The sequence below is a fragment of the Gossypium arboreum genome, chromosome 8 (assembly GCF_025698485.1).
Source record: "Gossypium arboreum isolate Shixiya-1 chromosome 8, ASM2569848v2, whole genome shotgun sequence".
Lineage (NCBI taxonomy): Eukaryota > Viridiplantae > Streptophyta > Magnoliopsida > Malvales > Malvaceae > Gossypium > Gossypium arboreum.
Genome location: NC_069077.1, coordinates 13,329,755 through 13,352,990, shown reverse-complemented (window position 1 = coordinate 13,352,990; position 23,236 = coordinate 13,329,755). Strand labels below are relative to the sequence as shown.

At 35.7% G+C, this 23,236-nt stretch overlaps 2 protein-coding genes across 10 annotated transcripts; one reads left to right on the top strand and one right to left on the bottom strand.

Annotated features, from left to right (window-relative positions):
* Positions 1-787: 787 nt before the first annotated feature.
* Positions 788-12,979, top strand: LOC108469522 (uncharacterized). 9 transcript variants are annotated; one of them, XM_053031984.1, is made up of 18 exons: positions 788-1,316; positions 1,527-1,619; positions 3,038-4,737; positions 4,848-5,219; positions 5,489-5,653; positions 6,054-6,451; positions 6,632-7,119; positions 7,370-7,422; positions 7,515-7,622; positions 7,691-9,468; positions 9,681-9,786; positions 10,178-10,358; positions 11,035-11,102; positions 11,220-11,335; positions 11,425-11,740; positions 11,966-12,279; positions 12,564-12,657; positions 12,777-12,979. In XM_053031984.1, exons 3-18 carry the CDS (start codon positions 3,048-3,050, stop codon positions 12,791-12,793), a joined length of 6,264 nt encoding a protein of 2,087 aa, XP_052887944.1. In that variant the 5' UTR covers positions 788-1,316; positions 1,527-1,619; positions 3,038-3,047; the 3' UTR covers positions 12,794-12,979. The 9 variants fall into 9 exon arrangements, with proteins under 9 accessions (XP_052887944.1, XP_052887943.1, XP_052887940.1 ...); XM_053031983.1 differs by having other exon boundaries at positions 6,629-7,119; XM_053031980.1 differs by having other exon boundaries at positions 1,530-1,592; positions 6,629-7,119; positions 11,425-12,279.
* A 1,040-nt stretch (positions 12,980-14,019) lies between these two features.
* On the bottom strand, positions 14,020-19,132 carry LOC108469523 (O-fucosyltransferase 29-like). The gene is made up of 9 exons (XM_017770394.2): positions 18,247-19,132; positions 18,053-18,143; positions 17,545-17,621; positions 17,205-17,293; positions 16,916-17,105; positions 16,349-16,530; positions 15,736-15,838; positions 15,259-15,587; positions 14,020-14,774 (listed from the first exon to the last, which is right to left on the bottom strand). Exons 1-9 carry the CDS (start codon positions 18,481-18,483, stop codon positions 14,450-14,452), a joined length of 1,623 nt encoding a protein of 540 aa, XP_017625883.1. The 5' UTR covers positions 18,484-19,132; the 3' UTR covers positions 14,020-14,449.
* Positions 19,133-23,236: the final 4,104 nt, after the last annotated feature.

Sequence of the window (23,236 nt, the reverse complement as noted above, 5' to 3'; positions counted from 1 at the left end):
TTAAACATAACATATTTTCTTAAAATTCAAAAGCTTCAAGTACAGTCAAAATCATTTTATTACTATAACTTATGTATGAATGTTTGCAGTCTATTGAATTGAGTGGGCATTTTGACTAATAAATATCAACAAAAGACAAATAGATATATATATATATATATATATATATATATATATATATGTGAAAATTACGAGATTTAACTGATTAAAATGTGTTTAAAAATAATTTTAAAGAATTTATAATTTAAGATAAAACTTTAATCAAGTGATAAAATTAATTTTATCGAACCACATGTCATAGTATGCAAATTATAGATAAGGATATTTTTGTTTTTTAGACTAAAGTATTCTAGAATAAGATGACATATTTTAAATACAGAAAATCATTTTCATATTTTTTTCTAATTGAGTTAATCAAATATGAAAATTTTCCTAACCGAATTGTAAAATACGAAATAATTTTTAATCAAATTAATATCTTGTTGACTCGTAATACAAATTTAATTAGAGATTTAAATAAGAGTATAAATAATGAACTTTAATTGTATTTAATGTAGATTTTCCTAAATTGTTTATCACTATTCAATTACATCCTTATGTTGCAAAAAGAAAAATGAAAAAAGTATTTAATTACATCCCAACTGATCGGTCGTTTACTTTTTGGCAACATCTGCAATTGTTGGACTGATCAATCTCATCAAACAGTCCAAAACTATTTGGTAACAAAATCAAGAAAATATCGGACCGTTGATATAAAATAGTAGATATATAATAAGTCTCTAACCAACCGTCCTCCACCACGTGATCTTCACTAGATATGAGACGACTTCGGATTTTCCATTTCATGTTTTTTTTTTGTTTTTTTCTATTTTAAGAAATAAAGAAATGAAAAGTTAAAAACAGTCAACGTAATCAAAATTACGGGTCACAGTTACCATCTTCACCGTCCATATTCACACACGATGCATCAAATCGCACCGCCAGGAACTCGTCTGTCGCAAGAGAAAACGGAGGGGGGACTGTATCGTTAACATTATCAGAGTTGCTTTATCAGCATTTGAAACAAGGCACGTGTGATATTCCGAAATATTGCGGGTCCATATGATGATGTTTGGAGTTGAGTGAACCCTCATTTTTATCATTTCCGTTTACGAGAAAACGAGACCCAAACAAGTCTCTACGTATTGTTATTATTACACATCAGAAAAAAAAAATTTCTTCCCCTTTCGCTTCTTCTTCTCTTTCTTTCACTGTCTTCTTTTTTACTTCGATTTACCGGAACCCTACCTCGATCCGCGGGAAAATTCAAGAGTCCGGTTAGTAGCATATACTAATAAACTGTTCAATTAATTTACTCTTCCATTAGCTTAGGTTTTACTCGAGCAATTTATGTTTTCCTTTTTCTTCTTGTTTTCTATCTTTTGGTTTTCTCTTGCTAGTATTTTAGTTCCTTCTTGCTTTTTGCTATCATGTTATGGTTAAACTGTTGTTTGTTTTGAATTGGAGGTTTTTTTTTTCTGGTGCAGTAGATGACCGTACGACTAGGGAAGAGTTGAGGTACGGCTTGGGATTTCATCACCGAATGGAGGGAGGTAGCGTATCTAGACTTACTTGCTCTGGTAACTGTTCATATTCCTACTTGGTTTTTAAATAAACAATCTTTTAGGGTTTTTCGTTTTTAATTAGAGCTTGAAAATAGTTATCTTTTTAAACTGGCAAATTTAGTGTTAGTCAAAGTTTAGAGTTTTTTTTCCTGCGTAAATAGATTGGAACTAAGGTTTTCTGGATGCTTTTCAAGGTTGTCTGTAGCTCGGTCAATTATGTTGAACCAGTTTCTTCTCTTTTAATATTATGTTCTAATCGTTAATGTATCTGAGCTAGAGCTTTTGTTTAATCCAATTCGCAGTTGACTAGTTAGTGGCTTGAGCTAGGGTTTTGTTGAAAATTGGTGGTATTGATATCTGAGTGCAACTATCTGTTAAGTTCAGGAAGAAAGATAGATATTCATTTTTAATTTTAAAGGATTATTATTTTCTATACTGCAATGGAGTTTTAAAACTCCAGAGGTGGGTTTATAATTGCTGCCTTTCCATTTACTAATGCCTTAGTCTGATACTTTAGTTTGCCTCCTTATATAGGAGAGTGAGACTTGGCAATTATGTATACTTGCTTGTAAGAGTTCAATAAAATCCTTTTTTTCTTAATTCTGATAGCGAAACAGACCTGGTCGTTGAGATATTTCTGTTTTTTAACATTTGTAAACTCAAATTGATTTATGTTTGAATTTTCACATTAAATTAGCATGTTGACTTCTATTTTTTTGCTTCTGCAACTTGTAAAGCTGAATCCTCCAAGCTTTATATGCCAATGAATGAAATTCTATGCGCAGTTGCCAAGATTCCCTCTACTAAATATTTTTGGGAGAAAACATGCTCATTTATTAAAAAAAAACACCCCTATAGGGTTAAGTTGTTGGCATGTTCTAGGTTTAGATTAACCTTTTTTTGGGGCCTGGGTAGTGAACCATGGAGGTGCATAAGTTTTATTTTCCCCTATGTTTATGTAATTTTGGTTCAATGGTTAATCTTAGTTTTTTTTTTACTTTTTTCTCTTTTTTTGGCGTGATATGAAGTTTTAATTGTTAAATTTTGCATTTATCATGCATGTTTACTGCAATTTTATAGTTTATCAGATTCTATACCAGGAAACATTAAAAGATTTTGTACCCATTGTTTATGCAATTTTACTCTTGTTGCATGAGCAGTTGGCATATTTTCTGTGCTTCCATTGGTTAATTAATCTAGTTGAACTTAATGTTCATTAAACTGTAATTTAGCATGCAGCGGTATAGGAAGTACTTAGCTGGGTAATTTGGGTTGTTCTTTTGGAGAAAGTATCTAAATTTTATTTGTTTCCTATGCAATGCGCACTGGACCAGGATAATCTTAAAACTCTGATGCCTCACCACTTTATCTGTGTACTATTTGAACTGCAATTCAACATCCCATTTTCTTCATTAAATGTTTTCCTGTTGTAGGGATACACTCATGGATAATGATGAAAATGATTCCCAAAGCCACAATCGTCATTTAGCTGGTGAAGGGAACAATAAATTTCCTCCTGTTTTACGCCCTTATGCTCTCCCAAGATTTGATTTTGATGATAACCTTCATGGGCATTTAAGATTTGATAGTTTGGTTGAAACTGAAGTTTTTCTTGGCATTGAAAGTAGTGAAGATAATCAGTGGATTGAAGATTTTTCTCGTGGGGGTACTGGGATTGCATTTAGTTCAAGTGCAGCTGAATCTTGTTCAATTTCTAGGTGCAACAATGTCTGGTCTGAGGCAGCCTCCTCAGAATCTGTTGAAATGCTATTAAAGTCTGTAGGACAGGACGAAACTATTCCTGTTCAGACTATTAGTAAGAATTCAGATGCCTGTGATGAACTGGGCTGCTTAATAAATCAGATGGAGCCTACTTTGAAACATGGAGATGGTGGTCTTTCTAAAGTGGGGGATGACTTACAGCCTGCATTACAGTCAGGAGAGTTTCCAGGGAAACTTCCTGGGTTGAAAGATGATGTAGGAGGAGATCATCTGCTGGTTGAAGGTGTTTCTCAAATGCATGAATTTGGCATATCTGTTGATAGCACATTGGAAGATCTAAATACCAGAAATACTGACTTGCCTGTGACTAAGAGAGATGATTCTAAAGAACATAGTGTTAACGAAAATCTAGTGGAAGCTTCTGTTGATCAATCTGTGGATGACAGGGAGCAGGAAGATAAATGTACTGGTTCACAAGTTGATGCTGTGATTCACTCCGTGCAGAACACTTATGCAAGTAATGCTTTGATAGATAGTCAAGATACCACACATTTAAAACATGATCTCATTGATGAAAATGTGGACGGTTCAGCAAGTCAAAATGTTGACTTGAGCCAAGAAGTTCAAACTGATGGTCAGAACGTGAGTGAGAATGCAGTTGTAAGTGTTACCTTGCTTGCACAGAAGAATTCAGCCTTGGACGTGCATTCTAAGGAAGATGGACATGCTATTGGAAACATTACGACTGCAGGTGAGCCTGTTGATAGGATATCGAAAGGGAATTCCAACCTCCATATGGTGGAAGGGTGCAGCGAGGGCTTGAGGGTAGAAAGTCCTTTGCGGACTAGCATTTCCGAAGACATTGTCTTGTCTGAAAGAAAATTACATGACATATCACCAATGCCTTTTGTTGGTGATACTGACCTTAAGGAACATGGAAGTGAAGTCAGCAATATGGATACTAGAAATTCTATGAGTCTAGAGTCAAATATGGATTCAACGGTGCAGATAGCATGTGATGCTCTAGAGAAGAAGGATTCGTTAGACAGTGATAGCCACCCTGATATGAAAATCTTGAGCAGCAAGTCTGAAAAATCTTTGGTAGTGGATGATAATGGTTCTAAGCGTGAAGGTGAAGGTTCCCACAATACTTTGGGAACAGAACCTATGAAAGAATGTGAAGAAAGTATAGTCGTTGAACATAGTGATGATTATAAATCTGATCAGACTGTTTCAACTGCTGCAAATCAGAACACCAAATTGTCTTCCGATTCTAGTAACACAGATTGTGGGGAAGGTGGATCTGTGCCTGTAATAAAGGGAGTTGACTTCTCATCCTCCGGTACAGGTGGCACAGCTGATGAGTTAGCTTCGATTTTACAATCTGATGTTGCCATTAGTGGCAAGTCAAGTATGTATATATTGAAGCATTATGTCTGATAATTGAGCTTACCATTCTTTCATTTTGTCATCTTTTATACATCCTGCGTCATTTGCTAAATTGGTGTTCCTGTGTTACAGTGGAGTGTGTTCTTTCGCCTTCTGGTAAGGATCTTCCTGCTGCTACTGCTGCTGTGTCTGATCAAAACAAGGTTCAAGTGTCATCTTCAGAAACAAGTTTCTCAATCATGAATACTTCTGGAATGACATCGGAAAAGGGTGCACCTTGTGAGACTAGTGGACAGTCCTCTTGTAGTAAAGTTGATCAGTCCTTGTCAATGGAGGGTACTTCTATTGATGAGGGCCAACATGGAGACCAGGCAATTCATGGACTGTCAGTGGAGGTTGTAAGGGATAAGCATGTATCATCTATCGTCTCTGATTCAACGGTGAGAGGAACTGATGGTGCTGAAGCTCGAGTTATTTCTAAATCGGGTTCTTCAGAAGCTGCAGGTGACCTTTAATGATTAGTAGGGTTTCTTGGTTTACCTAGTATGGTGCACCTGTTTTACTGTTGTCTGTACCTTGTCATTATGGTGGTTTTCCTTGACACGTAGTTCTCTCTTAATATATAGTTTTCTGATGATGACTTCTTGGTAATTATTTTTCCAATGATAATTTGTTGGTTTTGACCTACTGTTGTTTTTATTATGCATATCCTTACCTTTCTGTCACTGGAATCTCCATAAGATTAATGTCTGACAACAAAAAGTTCCCCTCAGGTGCTGTATCAATACAACAAAATAACCAGACATCGACAAGTTCATCGCCTTCAACTTCAAAGGAACCTACCTGTGATTCTGGCCAAAATCATCCTGAAGATAGTGACCCCAAATTACTTATAAAAGAGAAGAACAGTGATCACGTTGCTATGCATCATGTTGATGGTGAGTTTATTTTATCATTTAATTTTGAAGTAATTAGATAGTTTAAGCCTGTCATGGTAGAATTCCTGGTTTACTCTTCTCAGTCTTGTTCTTTAGATCTGTTATCTGTCGTTTTGGTGGTTGGTTTGTTTTCCTATTTCTTTTTTACACCCCCTCCACCTCTTCGATGTTCTCCCGAGATGCATCTTCTTTTGTTTGTATCTTCTGCTTTTGAAGTTATATCATGTTTAAGGGTTTTCTATGACCTATCTACTTGTTTCTATAAATGTACACTTTACAAATTAAATGCATGCTTAGCCTCTTTCATGGCTCTATTTTCTTTTGAGACCATTTAATCAGCTTTCGCTTTCTCCCACTTTATCTAATGTTATTCATCTGATGGATTATTTTGATGTTGCAGGCGGTCATGCAAAGACTGATAACAGCTCCTTTCCTTCTGCACCCTCATCTGAATCTCAAACTAAGATTCACATGATGGGAAGTGGAAGTAGTAGTGCCGATCTTGACAATCCTTCATGTGGCTCTCCTATTGTCATTAGAACATCTGAGCAGTTCCCAATTAAAATTGGAAATGATGATTTGAAAGGATCCGAGGGTCGGAGTGCTTCAATTTCTGGGGTCATTAATGGGGAAGAGAACAAAGACCAATCTATTTCTGAGGATATGAAAAGAAATTATGCATCTCCTGGAGACAAAACTTTCACCTTTGAGGTACCTCCATTGGCAGATTTGTCTGGAAAAGAAGCTGGCAAGAATTGGCAACTTTTTTCTACCATGCAACACGACACAATATCCTCGGTAAAATTTGTTTTCCATAAGTGATATTCTTTTGTTATGTGGACCTTTCTTTTCTCTTATGTTTTCCTGATTCTCATTTCGAGTTGAATTTTTAAAAGTTTCTTCTGATGCTAGTACCTTTTTTGTTATTTATCCTGGTTATGCTCACTCTATCTTGCACATGCTCTCAACAACAAGAAGGTCAAGGGAACACAATCAACTGCTAGCTTAAGCAAAGTGGGTACCAAGGCTGCTCAGGAGGTGAGTCATGCAAATCTTCAGGCATCTGAGAGTGAGAATGTACGTGGTCGCTCCAAAGGGACGTCTGAGGGTAGTGGCTCCAAAGGGACCTCTGAGCGTAGAGCAAGGCGAGTAGGTGGTAAGAGTGCGGGGAAGGAAGCTACTAAAAAGGGAATTGCTGCAAAAGAAATGACTCCCGCAAGTCGATCAAAAAGAAGTGCATCACTCAGTTCAGCTGGAATTGGCCAGCTTGTTCAATCCAATGAGGTGAAGCACTCTGGACATACGGAAGGGGCAACCACGAAGCCATTTGGTGTTCTTTCTACTTCAGTATCTAGCCTGCCAGACTTGAATGCCTCAGCTTCTTCATCTGCAGTTTTCCACCAGCCTTTTACCGATTTGCAGCAAGTTCAGTTACGTGCTCAGATTTTTGTATATGGAGCTCTGATGTAAGTCGTTTATCTTTTCTTTTTTTCATTTATATACATGCAGAGACATGTTTTGGCATTATATTGAGTCTTTTTGCAGGGGTTTGGAAATTAACATTGATCAATATACATGGAATATGTGTTGAGATTGTTGTTACATGGGCTTTGATATCATTGTCAAATCTAATTGTCTAGGGTATTTTCTTTTCTCTTTAGGATCTTTGATCATTTAAGCATATCTATCTAATTTTTTTGAATATTGTTGCTTCAGTCAAGGAACAGCACCTGATGAGGCTTATATGATATCAGCATTTGGTGGACTTGGTTAGGTTTTCTCATCTCTAACTATGTTACTCTGTGGCTCTTTATACAGATTTACTGACCCCTTTTTTTAAAAAAATATCAAATTCATGCAGATGGTGGAAGAACCATGTGGGAGAATGCATGGCGAGCATGTATAGACAGGGTACATTCTCAAAAATCTCATCTTGTTAGCCCTGAAACTCCGATGCAGACGCCTTTAGGTATCTATCTTGACTTCTTGAATTTTTCTTCTGATTCTTCTGTCTATTAACCTAATTGAGATGCTCAGGTGCCAAAACTTCTGATCAGTCAGTCAAACGAAATGCACTTCAGAATAAGGTTACATCCTCACCTGTTAGTCGGTCCACCAGCAAGGGTACTCCAACAACAATTGTAAACCCAATGGTTCCCCTTTCATCACCACTTTGGAGTATTTCTACTCCTTCCTGTGATGCTCTTCAATCTACTGGCATTCCGAGAAGTGCAGTTATGGATTATCAGCAGGCACTTTCTCCATTGCGTCCTCCACCTATAAGGAATTTTGTTGGACATAATGCTCCTTGGATGTCCCAGTCCCCTTTCCGTGTACCCTGGGTTCCACAGACTTCTTCTTTTGATGCTCGTTTTCCTGTGCTTCCTATCACAGAAACAGTTAATTTGACCCCTGCAAGAGAAGCCTCTGTGCCTCATTCTTCTGCGATGAAGCAGGCGTCCACAGTTCCTATGGTCCAGAGTGGCTGTCCTGCTAATGTTTTTGCTGGGACTCCCCTGCTTGACACAAAAAAGGCAACAGCAACACGTGGTCAGCATTCTGCTGATCCAAAGCCCAGAAAGAGGAAAAAGTCTACAGTTTCTGAGGACCCTGGGCAGATTAAACCGCATTCTCAATCAGAGTCCGTTTCAGCTACTGTTGTGACTAGTAATGTGTCTACACCAGCCGCTATTACAACCCTTGCCACTGTTGTTTCCAAGTCATCCACTGACAAATTCGTTACATCTGTCCCTGTTGACCATCTTGAAAACGGTGAACAGGATTCAGATCAGAGGGTTGCTCTGTCTGAAGAGACCTTTGGTAAACTCCAGGAGGCTCAAAAGCAGGCGGAAGATGCTTCTGCTCTTGCTGCAGCTGCTGTTCATCACAGTCAAGAAATATGGAATCAGTTGGGCAAGCACAAAAATTCTGGTTTGGAACCAGATTTTGAAACAGAATTGACTTCCACTGCTGTGGCAATAGCAGCAGCTGCTTCTGTTGCAAAGGCTGCAGCTGCAGCTGCCAAGGTTGCCTCAAATGCTGCATTACAAGCAAAATTGATGGCTGATGAAGCATTGGTTTCAAGTGGCTACAAAAATTCTGTTCCAACTAATGCAATTGCTTCTGATAATGTCAAGAAGCTTGGCAAGGCTACTCCTGCATCCATCTTAAGGGGTGAAAACGCTACTAGTAGTTCAAATTCCATCATAATTGCTGCAAGGGAAGCTGCTAGGAGGAGGGTAGAAGCTGCATCAGCTGCCTCAAAGCGAGCTGAAAACATGGATGCCATTGTTAAAGCTGCTGAGCTGGCGGCGGAAGCTGTATCACAGGCTGGGAAGATTGTTGCTATGGGTGAGCCTTTCCCATTGACTGAATTGGTAGAAGCTGGTCCTGAGGCATACTGGAAAGTACCCCAAGCATCTCCTGAGCCAAATGGTTCTGTCAGAGAGCACATAGACAGTGGTCGTGTGGAAGGCCCTACTTCATCTGCTAGGCTTCCAAAAGAGGTTCAAGTAGAAAAGAGGGAAAAGCAAAGTGTTGAATATGGAATGTCACCAACTCTTAGAGAGATAGCTAGAGAGTCTATAGAGGATCATTCTAGATTAACAGGTGGAATTTTGGGTCCTACTGCAGCAAGCGGAAAGGATAAAAAGGGACCAAAAGGCCGCAAAGCTTCAGAAATTGCCAAAACTAAAGGAGTCACATCTGAATCCGAAATTGGGTTTGGACCACCTTCCGTGATCACTCAGAGTGAACATGGGAAAGGAGGGGAAACTTCAAAAAATAACAATTTAAGGGAGGGTTCCCGTGTTGAGGTTTGTAACTTTTTAGTCAAATCTAAGTTGAGCTTTTGATTTTTAGCTGATTACTCCATTAAGTTCTGAAGTTGTATTTGATGGAAATATGGGGTGTAGTGGTATTTGAATTTTAAAATAGTTTTGAATGCAGTCCTAATTACTGCTGGGAAATGTTGTTGTTGACATGTCATTTTTATTCTCTTACAATTTTACCATTTCTTTTTCTCTAGGTACTGAGAGATGGAGATGGCTTAAAAGTAGCATGGTTCCCAGCTGATATTCTGGATTTAAAAGATGGCAAAGCTTATGTGTGTTACAACGAACTTCGATCAGAGGGTGAGCTATGTGCATGTTTCATGTTGAACTAACTAAATGGTGATTGCTAGTAAAGAAGATCTGTCAGACAATCATTGTTCTTAATTTTTATGCAACTCCTTGATGTGTATCCAATTTCGCTTTCTCTTTTGGGATTCTTGCATGATTATCTCTATTCTGAATCAGGAATTTGCTTGTGTGATGTTTGCTTCTGTTGTGGAGAGAAAGTAATGATTAAATGCAGGAGGCTATCTTACTTCTCTAATGTACTCACTACGTACCTTGTACATTGTGATTTTTGGTTTCTTATGTAAAAAGTGCTTTCTTGGTAGTGAAAATTAGACATTATGTCTCATACACTTGTATTGAGTATGCCTTATTAACCAACCTTTTTTGATTTCTCATCTTACAGATGGTGATAAGCTAAAGGAATGGGTGGAACTTGAAGGTGAAGGGAATAGAGCACCCAGGATACGTACTGCTCGGCCTGTTACAGCCATGCCATTTGAAGGAACAAGGAAGAGGCGCAGGGCAGCTATGGGTGACTATAATTGGGCTCCTGGGGATAGGGTTGATTCATGGATGCAGGATAGGTATGCATGTACTATTTGCAATATCTTCTTTCTTTTCATTGGATACCAATGGTACTATTGAAGGTAATCAAGGAACTAATATATATATACACATGTATATATGCATCTATGAGGAAATAGTGTAGGAGAATTTGTCAATATTTGCTATCCAACTTGAACACGAGCTATTTGTTGGATTTCCCTAAAGCAGTATTGCAAGATGAATTTGTAAGCATATATTAACTCTCACTAACTGTTCTAGAAGCAATAGTGGAAAGGATGTATAAATATTGTCTTGTAAATACTGAGATAAATTAAATCTATCACATAGATTGTGCTTATCTTGTGGACAAGTCAATAAAACAACTTAGCAGCAATCCAGTGTTTATGAAACCAATATTTGTCTTAAGGTGGAGTCCTAAATTTATTCATTTTTTAATCTGATAAGTTATCACTTTTTAACTTTTGAACAAACTGATGTTCAGCAAAGGTCTTAACTTAAAGTCGTACAAGATTGCATTTTAAGCCTTTTTTTTGTGGATGGCTTTGGAGCACTTTATGAGTGTATCTCCTTTTCATCCTGTATTTTCTTGTTGTATTTAGAGAGAAAGAGAATCTCAATTGCATGAAGTTCTCCCAACATTAGTGTCAAGAAATGAACCACTGTTTGAAACTTTATTTGTTATTTGCCTTTCAGCTGGTGGGAGGGAGTTGTCACTGAGAAGAGCCAGACGGATGAAACATCATTTACTGTTCACTTTCCTGGTATGTGCGTATTTACGACACTTTTAAACGAATTTGGTTGTAATGTGCTTAGTATTAAAGTCAATGTGGCTTGTTCATTGAGAAATAATTAAGGCTTTTTCATTATATTTATTAAAGCTCGAGGTGAAACATCTGTTGTCAAAGCATGGCTTCTTCGTCCTTCTCTGATTTGGAAGAATGGTAGTTGGGTTGAAGGGTCCAGTTTTCAGGATAATAATGGCTCTTCCCACGAGGTGATATGTTAGCTTGTATTTATGATTGATGTTTTCTCTGGTGATACTTTAATTGCTTCTTTATACTAAGTAATTGATCTGTTTTTCAGGGTGATACCCCTCAGGAAAAGCGACCTAGGATAGGCGGTCCTGTTGTAGAAGGCAGAGTGGAAGATAAGCTCTCAAAAAGTTTAGACCTTAAGGAGTCTTGGAAACCTGGTGACATGAGATTGCTGGATTTATCTGACAACGAAAAAATATTTAATATTGGTAGAAGCACCAGAGATGAGAATAAGCCTGATTCACTCAAAATGGTACGTACTGGTTTAAAGAAGGAAGGATCAAGAGTTATTTTTGGTGTTCCTAAGCCAGGAAAGAAGAGAAAGTTTATGGAAGTAAGCAAACATTATGTTGCAGATCAGAGTGGTAAGACTCATGAAATAAGTGATTCAGCTAAGTTTTCAAAATATTTGATGCCTCAAGGATCTGAGCCCCATGAAATGAAAAATAAAATTGAACCAAAGGATAAACGAGCAGCTGTATATAGGCCTAAGGTTCTCAAGTCTGGAAAACTGCCTAGTGTTTCTAGTAGAACTATTCATAAGGACAGCTTATCAAACACTCTGGTTTCTGAACCCGGTGATTCTGCAGCTGCAGATGTAAGCCATGCGGAGAATATATCAGGAAAGCATAACATCATGGAGTTTAGATCATTTTCAAGTTCTGATGGAGCAGCAAAAGGCCCGGTCTTATTTTCTTCTGTGGCTTTCTCATCAGATGCTCCCCCAAAGAAAAATTCAGCATCAAATGCTAAATCTGAACGGGTTAGCAAACCGAAACTTGGACCAGCTTCTGGGAAGTTGGCCAAAATTGAGGAGGAAAAAGGTTCCAATGACAATTCAATGAAAACAGTATCTGAAGTTGAACCTCGGAGATCTAATCGGAGGATTCAACCAACGTCAAGAGTAAGTAAACCGATAAGGTTGTTTCTTCTTTGATAAGTTGGGATATTACGAAAATAATTCTTATACTATTTCAGTGTTGTATTTGTGGAAAATTAATTAAAAGACTTGTTTGCTTGTCCGTTATGTGCCACTGTAAACCTTGACTAATTCTATGCTAAATTCTTTGCTTGATAAAGAAAGGGGTGAAGGAAAACTTGTTATTATCACTAGCAGCAAACACATTGTTGACTTTGTCCCTTATATTTTGATTTGATCAGCTTATGGATCTTGTTTGTTGTCTACAGCTCTTGGAAGGCCTACAAAGCTCATTGATCATCTCAAAAATTCCTTCTGTTTCGCATGACAGAAGTCACAAAAGTCAAAACAGGAGTAGTAGAGGTGAACCTTAAATTTCGTGGTATTCGTGAAGTAATGTTGCTGTTTTTTTCCCTTGTTGGTTGCCGAACCGAACATGTTGCTGTTCATGTAGCATAACTATGGTTTAACTCTTTTAACAGGAAATAACCAAGGGTGAGAGGGAGGGAGGTTGTTTTGCAACTTCTGAATCCAGTGTCAACAACCGGTGTAGCTTTGTGTAAATTACGATTAGAGAGAAAAGCTGGGAAAGAGAATGGCTTCTTGGGCATTTGCGATGTAGCTGTATAACTGATTTTTAGGTTTCCGTTAACAATTATAATTATAACCTTATCTTTCTTGGCCATGTCTTTCTCTCTAGGTTGTTGTATATGGAACTCTTTCCATGTAGTTTGGCTTGACATTTTGCAGAGCAGCATTGCCAACTGATCAATCCTTTGTTATTCCAGCGCTTCAAGTTGATCTTCGGGCTGATGTTTCTTTTTGTTTGTTGCTATTCCTAAGGTGCAAAACAAATGAGAAAAATAAGTTTACTTGAAGACACTTCAGTACACAGATTCTAGCCTCAACGATCATTCTGCCAAAGCATTTTTATCTTTAATCATGATAATATTGGAGAATTAAGAGAATGATGAACACATGCAAAGGCCAATATGGGTTGGCTTAGTTAAGTATTCATTATCATACTTTTACAAGTGTCCAAGTTTGAGTCTTAGTTGGCTTGCTAAAAGGTACACACACGAAAAGAGAATAAAAGAGACGTATAGTTATTATGCAAGTATTTATGTGATACAATCAATAATGAAATAAGATAGTGAAATAAGAAAGCGATATAAAATGATCTAATACCTTTCGGTCACGAAGCAAAGATTACAAAGAAACCTTTGAGCGGGCACCTAATTGGCTTTTAAAAGCTACAAAGTAGATCTAACAACCGACATAATAAATAAATAAACAAACAAGTGAAGCAGCTAACACAAGTTCAGGTGAAAGGGACTAGTACGGGCATGTCTACAAATGGCGGTTGCTGGATCCTTTTGGCTGCCATGGTAGCTAATCTGTCCACTTCCTGTTGATTCCAGTGCTTATGTAAAATGCTATTTATAGGTTAAAATTATTTGTCTCTCTCTCTATGTATTTCTAATAGAGAAAGCGACTTGCATTATGCAATGTTTTTCGCTCTGAACTGAGATCGTTGGATAGTATTATTATATGTCACGGTAAGCAGTCGGATAAATTGGCCGAGACCAGAGTACGCGCCATGAGCCATCTTAGTATATAAAGTTAGCGAGCAGAGAGACGAATATTTTTAAATGCCCCAAGTTGGCTTATGTTCAAGGCATGAAAAAGAACTGCAAAAGAAAATAGGTCCACAATCAACGAGTATTGGTGAATGAATTTGATCATTAACACTAGAATAAATATAGCCCACCTAGCACAGCAAGCTCAGCCATCGTACGTTCATCATAACAGTTTACTAGCTACAATAACTATTTTAGTGTTTTACCTAACCGAAACATATCATATATATATATATATAAATCAAAAGTTGCATTTTCGTAAAATCTTCCCTTTCTCTGTACAAATTTTGTTTTTTCTTCATGGATTCAAACAGAGAAAATGAGAAGAAACAAAAGAAGCTTCCCTTACCGAGCTTTCGGCTCAAACATCAAGTTCTATCAAGTTTTCTGCAGGCTTAACAAGAGATGGCATTTAAGTCAGCAGGGCAGATGCATCACTAGGTTAGATGGATCTTTGTCAATCAATAGAAAAAACTCCTTAAATCAGCCTGTAGCATTAGCATCTTCCTTTCCCCTTAGGCTTCATTATCCTTGGCTCCCAAAACCGGTTCTTCTTCCTTGCTTCTCTCCCTCAATCCTTGATTTCCTTGTTCTGACCGAGGATCTCCCCTTTTGTTGTCTACAACATCACTTAGTGGTCTCTCACAGATACAAGAATATGGATATTCATGAAATTCACCACGTCCAGGTCTCATCTCATCTGGCTCTCCCATGAATCCTTTTTGAAATGCCTTCACCTTTCTGGCGAAGGTATCCCAATCCATCTCATCCCTTTCCATCATCAAAGGACCAAGCCTCTTCGCGTTTGGTCTTACAGTCCTCTTGTGCCCCATGTACCTCCTTCAAATCCCAATAAGCAATCATGAATAGTTAAGTAAAGTCCAGCGAGCAACATCACTACGCTAAATATGTAATAAATGCTGAAGATGTAAATGCAAAGAAATAAAAAAGGAAAGCACATATGGAGCCTATACTAAGCAATTTGATACCTGCACATCATACAAAAATAAGTGAATTTATTTTTAAAAAATTTTAGATTATATGTAACTTTTAACATCTAATCTAACACATGGCCATCAAAGAATTTCATTTTTTTTATTATGATTTCGATCCCCATACCTATGTTACAGGTATGCAAATTAACACATGGTCATCTTAAGAGCATTACTCTTGCTCATAGTTGACGTCATTCAAGCTTGGTTTAAATTTCATGTCTTCATTAAATTAACTCAACAGTTCAGTTTCTAGATTAACTTAAAAGTTAGCACTATATGGAAGATATGGGGCTGTAGCAGTTGATAAAAGAAATAACTGGACTGCTCACCTTCGACCTGCAAGAATCTTGGCCATATTTCCATTATTATTGGTGACGAAAACATCACTTTCATCACAAACAATGTAGTCAATGGCAGCAAGGCGAGAAGAGAATGGAAGAAATGGTTTTAGGTCTTCATCAGCAAGCATCTCTTTCGTATAAAAGTTTGGAAAGAGATCTCTTAGTGGTCGAAGCGTCTCTTCTCCACCATATATTTCTCCAGATGCGACATAGATGTACGAGTCATTTGCAAAACCAAGTGCCCTCAGCATCAATCCTACTTCATGAGGAGTAAGTGGACATCTACCTCGCCTCCTCTCTTCATCAGCATCTACATCCTGCAACAATACAAGGATGAGTGCAACTTTACTAGATTCCAGGATGCAAAAGAAAAGAAAAAGCATTAGTACTCATACTAAAAACATTGTCTTATGCTGTATATTAAAGAAGGAACTGATTAAGGAGTCAAAAAAGATGATATCTCACTGTCAATGTTTCCCATCTCTTTCGTATCTCGCCAAGCTCATTCCTCTCCTTGTCACCGCCACCAAAGTAACAACCAGAAAATGCAAGCATATCCGGTTCAAATCTGTAATTAAAAGAGTTTGATTCATACAAGGAAAATAGGTCTTCACAGAGTTCAAAATCATACTTCAGAATGTTTCTCCATGCATATGCATATGAGCCAACGTGCCGTTATTAAATATACACACTCAGATTTGAAGTGCTGGAGCCGTTGATGCAGAAAGTAGTTGTTGGATGCAAAGTCAAAAACACAATGGTTAAATAAACTCACTGAAGTTATATGCATTTCCAAAATTTTGAGGATTTGGCACTTAAGTGAAAGGCATTCTATACTGTCACTAGATTGTCTGGTTTGAAGTCATAGAGATAACCACATGAAATTAAAGGGATTTCGAAATAAGTGTAATCATGCTCATTCCAAAGTGTGATGAGTTATTTTGCAGATATTCCCATGGATTACTGACAAAACCCAATTTCGGGAGGCACATCTCATCTGGTTACAATGTCAAAGTTCCTTTCGCTATGCACATAAATTAAAAAGCTAAATTCTACCTTTCTAGAATTCAGAACAAACCTCAAATGGACTGCAATAAAACGGTTTGCCATTGCACGCATTCTCGTTACAAGTTTCTGCCCAAGTTCTTGAATAGGTTTTGTAAATCTTAAAGCATGATAATTAGCCCGGCAACGCAACTTTTGTAGCTCATCATCGATGTTGTTGGCCAGTCTGTAATCAAACTTTGTCAGTTGCAGGACCTACAAAATTTTCAGAGTGTTAAACTTAAAAGCTGCAGGCCCACATGAAAACCAAAATATACTAGAAAATGTCTAATAAGAATATTCTACTAACATGGTGCTTGGATTGGAGAGATACAAATAAGAAAAAGAACACTCTTTCCCTTTGAACCACAAAGACAGGAGAGAGAGGGAAAAGGGAATTGAAGTTAACAACTTTTTGTTTGATCTCTTATTGACTCAAAGACACAACAAGTGTTGACAATTGGAATTAAATACATTTAATTTTTACAACAGGTACGCAATTTATGGATTTATATAGACAATTGAAAAAGCAAACTAGAAACAGAAAGTTCAATCATAACCAAAATAGGATTAGTGATATAGTATCTGAAAGTGATCTTACAGATCTTCTTTGAAGTATTGGCAGAACTTGATCTAGATAATATTCTGGAGGGGATTTCCTTGGGACACGCATTGTGTACGGAGGTTTATCCATTGATCGCATGAACTTATCAGGAACTCTTCTGACAATAGTAACATCTTTTGCAAGGTAAGAAATGAACCAGTTGACATCGAAAATGTTAGCAAAGTCACTGCATGTCAGGCAAAAAAAAAAAAACAATTAACAAGGCAAATGAAGCGAAAGGAAGATGTCACTTTTGCACTAATTCTAATAAACTGGTTCAACTTACCTATCATCCTTCCAATACGAACGATGATCCAATTCAGGTATGACTAAGGTTGCATTCAGAATCCGTGCAACAACTACAGCATCTGATATCTACATGCCAGAAGCAAATTATTATCTATAAAGAAATAAATTTAGTAGGATTCCCCCGTCTTAGATGCACATCAAAACTAAATTAGTTCGAGTGATCTAAAGCAAAACTTATTGGTTCAATATACATAAAGCAGGAGCAACAGCACTCAGCAGATACTCATAGATAAGTTACATTTTCCATTGGTGCAATTACAAGATCTTCCATTAGGATATTACCAAAAAAATATAACATAATGTATGTTTCGACTTACTCCTGTTCTCTGTTGATTCAATCCTCCACTTGCTGCAATAAGCAAATAACCATTTGATGATCGCTCACGTATAGCAACTGGCATAAATGAAGAATCAGCGAACTTGAGAGACTGGTTTGGTGAAACTTAAATAAATAAAAAGTGGAGAATGTACTCTTTTCTAAATGGTAAAACAGATGATACAGGACATCAAGTATTTAGAACCACTTTACTAAAAACTTATGCTTAAAAAATAAATTATTAGCAAACTGCTTGGACCGAGTTCATTCCATCTGATTCAATTACTGTGAGAAATCATAGATAATCTAGTTTTAACCTACATCTAAAGCAACAACTTTGTATGAATTGATGATATGTTATGAATTAAATACAGGAAACGAGCATTGAATTACAGCTAAAAAAACATATTTTATGATCAGAGTAAAAAATCCTGTTAAGATTGAAATTTCCTAATGATCCAGTTTCTAAAACCAAAATGCATTTGAAATTAATAAATACAAGAACGTACGAGGAAAATTACGACTTCTTTTGCTGCATCCATAGAAGTATTTTGCATAATCAGATTGCCATATATCAATCGGTCCTTTATTAATTCCCTCCTACAGCATTTGCAACAAAACCAGCGTCATAAAATATGTCCAAAAAATAAACTTCAAATTTTTAAATACATAAATGAAACTAAAGTTTCCTTTTTTTCCCTACCAATTTGAAATAGGATCTTCGTTTCATAAGTCGCTGGGAGTACCACTCGAGATCAGATGCCACATGTCCGGTGAAGAGCGAGATCATGCCTAAGCAGAAAAGCATCAAGCCGCAGATGAGCGACCATGAGATCGGCTTCCTCGGCTGCGCCGCAGACGATCGCCACTTACAACACTCAGGCTTGTGGCTTAAAAGGCTGCCGCCTGGATGCTGTAACAGCGCCAGTTTGTCCGACATCACGCTAAACTCCACGCCTTAGCTACGCCCATCACGGACTCAACAACAACAAAAGCAACCGCCGCGACTCACCCTTTAACTTCATCACTTATTTACGCCAAATGCCACTCCCAATGATTTTACCACCACCATCAAAAGAGTACAAAACCGACGGAATGTATAACTGTAAAAATTGCGAATGCAGAAGCTAAAATTCAAAGAATAATTAGGGCTTTTCTTCTTCCTTTCTAGCGATCCACACTCTCAAAGCTTTCCGAAACGCGGCAGACTTTGGATGTTCCCTTTTTTTTGTTCACACAAGAAAAAAAAAGTGAAGATTGAAGAGAGAGAAAGGTTAAGCTTTTGTTTTAAATATTAAAATGAATAAATTATTATAAAAAATGCAAAATTGAAGATTAAGATTTTAGAGACGTAGGAGAGCTGCTTGGCTTCACTTCACTCCGTTGTATAGGAATGATTGATAACAACGGTTTTATATCTGTTTATGCCTTTATGGAAAAATATTGGTGAAGAAGATGGTCAATTCTGTAATAACCCTTCATTTTTAAGGTTAATAACTTGTATCTTACATCGATGTGTGTTCTTTTTGGGCAAATCTTACACCGATGTTTATAACTTATAAGATCCTTTTTAAGACAATAATATTGTCTCCTCCAAATTTTTTTAAGCTATATCCTTCTTTTTAATTACAATTTCCAGATCCAAATTTATTTTAATGAAATAAAAATATTTGAAATTTAATTTTTGTTAGAAATTTACATGAATAATGGTAACATAGAACGGTCGCAAAAAATAAAGAAAAAGGAAAAATAAAATATACCGATTTTATATGAAAATTTTTTCGAGAAAAAATATGGACAGAGGAGGAGAAAATCCACTAAAGTTGAAAATTGGACGATAGGAGAAGAGTTACGATTTCATCTGTTTAAAGATTAAAAAATATTATTCTAATTAAAATCAAATAGAAGAAGTGTAGTCCAATCTGATTCTTTTTGTATTATATCTTTAATAAAATTTAAATCATACAACTCTAATCATTTTATTTTAGAATTGTATTTTATTTATTATTTTGATTTCACTTTGCTTTTTAAAATAGTACTAAAGAATCTTACAATTTCATATTAGTAGTTAGGTGAGTATTTTTTATTTTAAAATATTATATAATCCAATTTAATAGTATATTTCAATTATTAAATAAAAATACTGAAATTTTAAAATTAAAATATAAAAATCAAATTTTAAATGGGCGAAAAGTACAAAAATTTAGAAGCATAATTAGATCTAATTTCCATTAATCATCGGTAAGGTATGCAGAAAATATTAAATTCGGATAAAAAATGTAATATGATAGGAAACCTGATTAAGTACGTACCCTACAATTTAAGAACATAAACTATCTGTATTTGTTGCCAAAACTTCTAATTTGGTTTATGTTATTTTATAAGTAAAAAAATATGAGAGGCTTTAATTGGTTGATTGAAAACATCAACAAATGAAAACAACAGCTAAAAGACATTATTTTTTTGATTTAATAATTACTTACAATACTAAATAATTTTAGAAAAGATAAATTATGAACGGAAGAAAACATCAAAGAAGGTGGGTTATTTTCACTCTGTCAGTCTTTTTTTTTTTTTTTTTTGTCCTTCCACTTTCTGGCTAAGATGAAGAGTTACCATTGTTGTATAGTAAAACAGTAAAAAAGCATTATCAGCATCACATATCAGCCCTGGATTATTGACAACAATAATTTGGAGATATTTGAAGAAAATGAATTATGGAACCCACATTCAAAATATACTCAGTTTCAACTTATTTTGGGGTATTTTTGTTTTGGTTCCCTCCTTAAAGATGCCACCATAGAGTGTGCTTTGAATCATCCAAAAGCCTGTAGGAAGGCCTAAGAAGAAAGGGGTGGTCCTAGATTTTTTCTATTTGGGTACCACCAATTTATTTCATCATCATCAGAACCTGAGGAAACCCTATAAATATGCCTTGTTACTACATGTAGATCTAAGGCTCTTGTTTTGACAGCAATAGAATGGGAGCGGGGGATTGCCATGGCCCATTCACATTCAATGAAACCAATAATTCATATCTGCTTCAACTGAAACCTATTTTCAATGTCTACAAATTTCATTATATATTAGTTTATTTGGAGCTGGATCAAGTAGTATTTAATTTCAAAAAGGATTTTTGAATTCAACATCTAATCTATTTGGATCCGATCCTGTTTATTGGAAGAAGAAGAAGAAAACAATGTCATTGTAGTAAACAGGGTTTAAGCTTTGAGAATAATAAAAAATAAAGGGACCCATATGTATTGATTACATTCCCACTTAACTCAAGAAATTGATTTGTCTCGACAAAAGCTAAAAAGCCTACATGAAATCATGATCTATTTAAAAACGACAGTTTTTTATCAACTAATCATGTTGGTTGCTGCTGTCATTGTTAAAACTAGAAGTAAAAAATAAAGAGTGTTTTGAGCTGCACGTGAGACAATTTCATGACAGTTTTGCATCCAATATCTACAACTTTAGCTGGTGAAAACTAAAAAGAAACCGACTTATGTCTCTACTACATTTCTCTTGGCTTACTTGTATGCGACCATCATTTTCCCTTATCATCTTTTCAACTTACTCCCTCAGCTTTGTAAACCTTTCTCCATTACCCTAAAATGTTATTTCAAATTACTCTCGGCTTCCTTCAAGATGAACATGAGTTTGGAGCATTAGCGTTTGTACTTCAATATGCCCTCCGATGTCAAATCGGTTCAAGGGCTTTGTAATAAAGAAAAGCAAAACAAATAAGGATGCATAAAATGAAGATGAGATAAAAGAATGAGGTCATCGCGGATAGGAGTAAACAAAACTCGATTCGATTTGAAAAAATCGAAAACGTTTTCGAATTAATCGAATCGAGTTATTCGAATCAACTCGAATAACACGATTTGAGTTTCACAATTCGAATAATTTGAATGCTCTTTTGATCCCTATTAACTTTGAAAATAAGTAAATTGGTCTTTCACAACAAAAATTACAAAAATATATTTAAATTATTTTTAAAATTCAAAATATATATAAATTTTAAATTTTATATTTTTAAAAATTTTAAAAATTCTTAAAAGAATACATTAAAAAGTTGAAATTTTAAAATTTTCTAAAATAATAATTTTGGACTTAATTAATAATTCAAATATATTACACTCAAGCATTTTTTTTCTTTGAATTTTTTTAAATATATATGGTTTCAAATTTATGTGGTCTAACATGAAACTAGTTATCTTTGTAACAATATTTTTATTTGACATATTTTATTTTTTAATTTGACTCGAACAATTTCACCCAAATCGAATTTCATTTCACTCTGCTCGATTAGAAAAAAATTCAAATTAAGTTAGGATGACAAAATAGGACTTGTGAACTCAATTGACTCAAAATTTTTTTACTCGATTCGATCGAACGCTCAACCTTACTCGCGGAGGGATAATACATGTACCCATTGTTTATTGTTGGCTCGTAAGAGTAGCTAGACATTGTACAAAATCGAATTGGGTTTGTACTAGGCAAGGACAATGATAAGGGTTCACGCAATAGTAACAATAAATTTGTCATTTAATCCCTTAAATTTTAATGAAATTACATGTTATTATAATAGTAAAATTACACTTTCACCTCTCAATAATTAATGATTTATCTCTCACCTTCTATAACAATTTTTTAACTTCATCTTTAATACTTAAAGAACTGATTTTTATATTATTATAGCATAACAAACTCCATTCAATCTTTTTTTTTTTTTTGGGGGGGGTTCCTATATAATCGAACTTATAAGCCTTTTTAATTAACATAAGAGCACTTATCAGAGCCATGCCATAATAGGGGGGAATGCTGATCAAATGTCAACTATATTGGTAGACAAATCGTGCATGCAATTTAAATGCTCCGATGCCTCACTTATTATAACTAATATTATATATAGTATTGAGTAAAAAGAGCCATATGAAGCTGAATAATTAATTAAGAACAGCGATGTAGGAACGCACGTGATCAGTGATAACATGAGATAAATGAATTAGTTGTCAAAAGAATTTAATTACAAATAGCAATGTCAACTCACTACGTAAACACTACACATGCAATGGAAATCCTATAAAACCGCTAAAGATACTCGGCCAACACTCGAAGCACCCTTAGATATAATAGGGTTGACCAAATATGTACGTGTGTGTGTCAGAGATGTGGCTGGGAAGGGGAAATTGTCAACCGAAGGTGATGGATTGGATCATGGAGAGTAGCGGAGTTTCAATGGCGCTGCTTAGGTTCATGGGTAACATTCAAAGTCCCCATTGGGAGTGAATAAAGGGAAAGAAAGAGAGATTGATTTAATTAATTAAAGGTGTAGTTGCCTTATTTTGATGATTATGTCTTAAAATAAGGTTTTTAAGTTATGATTAAAGGAGGCTTACTTGAATCATGATGTTTTTTAACTACTGCTACTGATTTTTTTTGGTAAATTACAGCAATTGTCTTTGACATTAGATTAAAATTACGTTTCAGTCATTTAACTTTTAAAAGTTACATAATTGTCGTTAAAGTTATTAAAATGTTATATTTTGGTCACTCATCCATTAACTTTCATTAAAAGGATGACGTGACAAGTTAGTTTAAAAGGTTAATAACTAATTTAGCCCTTGAACTATAATTAAAATATAATTTTGATACTTCTAATTTTTTTCTTAATAATAATT

Bases quoted from the DNA above. Each gene is read 5' to 3' on its own strand.
- LOC108469522 (XM_053031980.1), top strand. From the start codon at position 3,048: ATGGATAATGATGAAAATGATTCCCAAAGCCACAATCGTCATTTAGCT. The intron at 9,469-9,680 runs GTTTGTAACTTT...CTTTTTCTCTAG, and splicing joins GGGAGGGTTCCCGTGTTGAG to GTACTGAGAGATGGAGATGG. The intron at 10,359-11,034 runs GTATGCATGTAC...TTTGCCTTTCAG, and splicing joins GATTCATGGATGCAGGATAG to CTGGTGGGAGGGAGTTGTCA.
- LOC108469523 (XM_017770394.2), bottom strand. From the start codon at position 18,483: ATGTCGGACAAACTGGCGCTGTTACAGCATCCAGGCGGCAGCCTTTTA. The intron at 17,106-17,204 runs GTAAGTTGAACC...CCTGACATGCAG, and splicing joins TCGTATTGGAAGGATGATAG to TGACTTTGCTAACATTTTCG. The intron at 14,775-15,258 runs GTGAGCAGTCCA...TGGGATTTGAAG, and splicing joins AAGATTCTTGCAGGTCGAAG to GAGGTACATGGGGCACAAGA.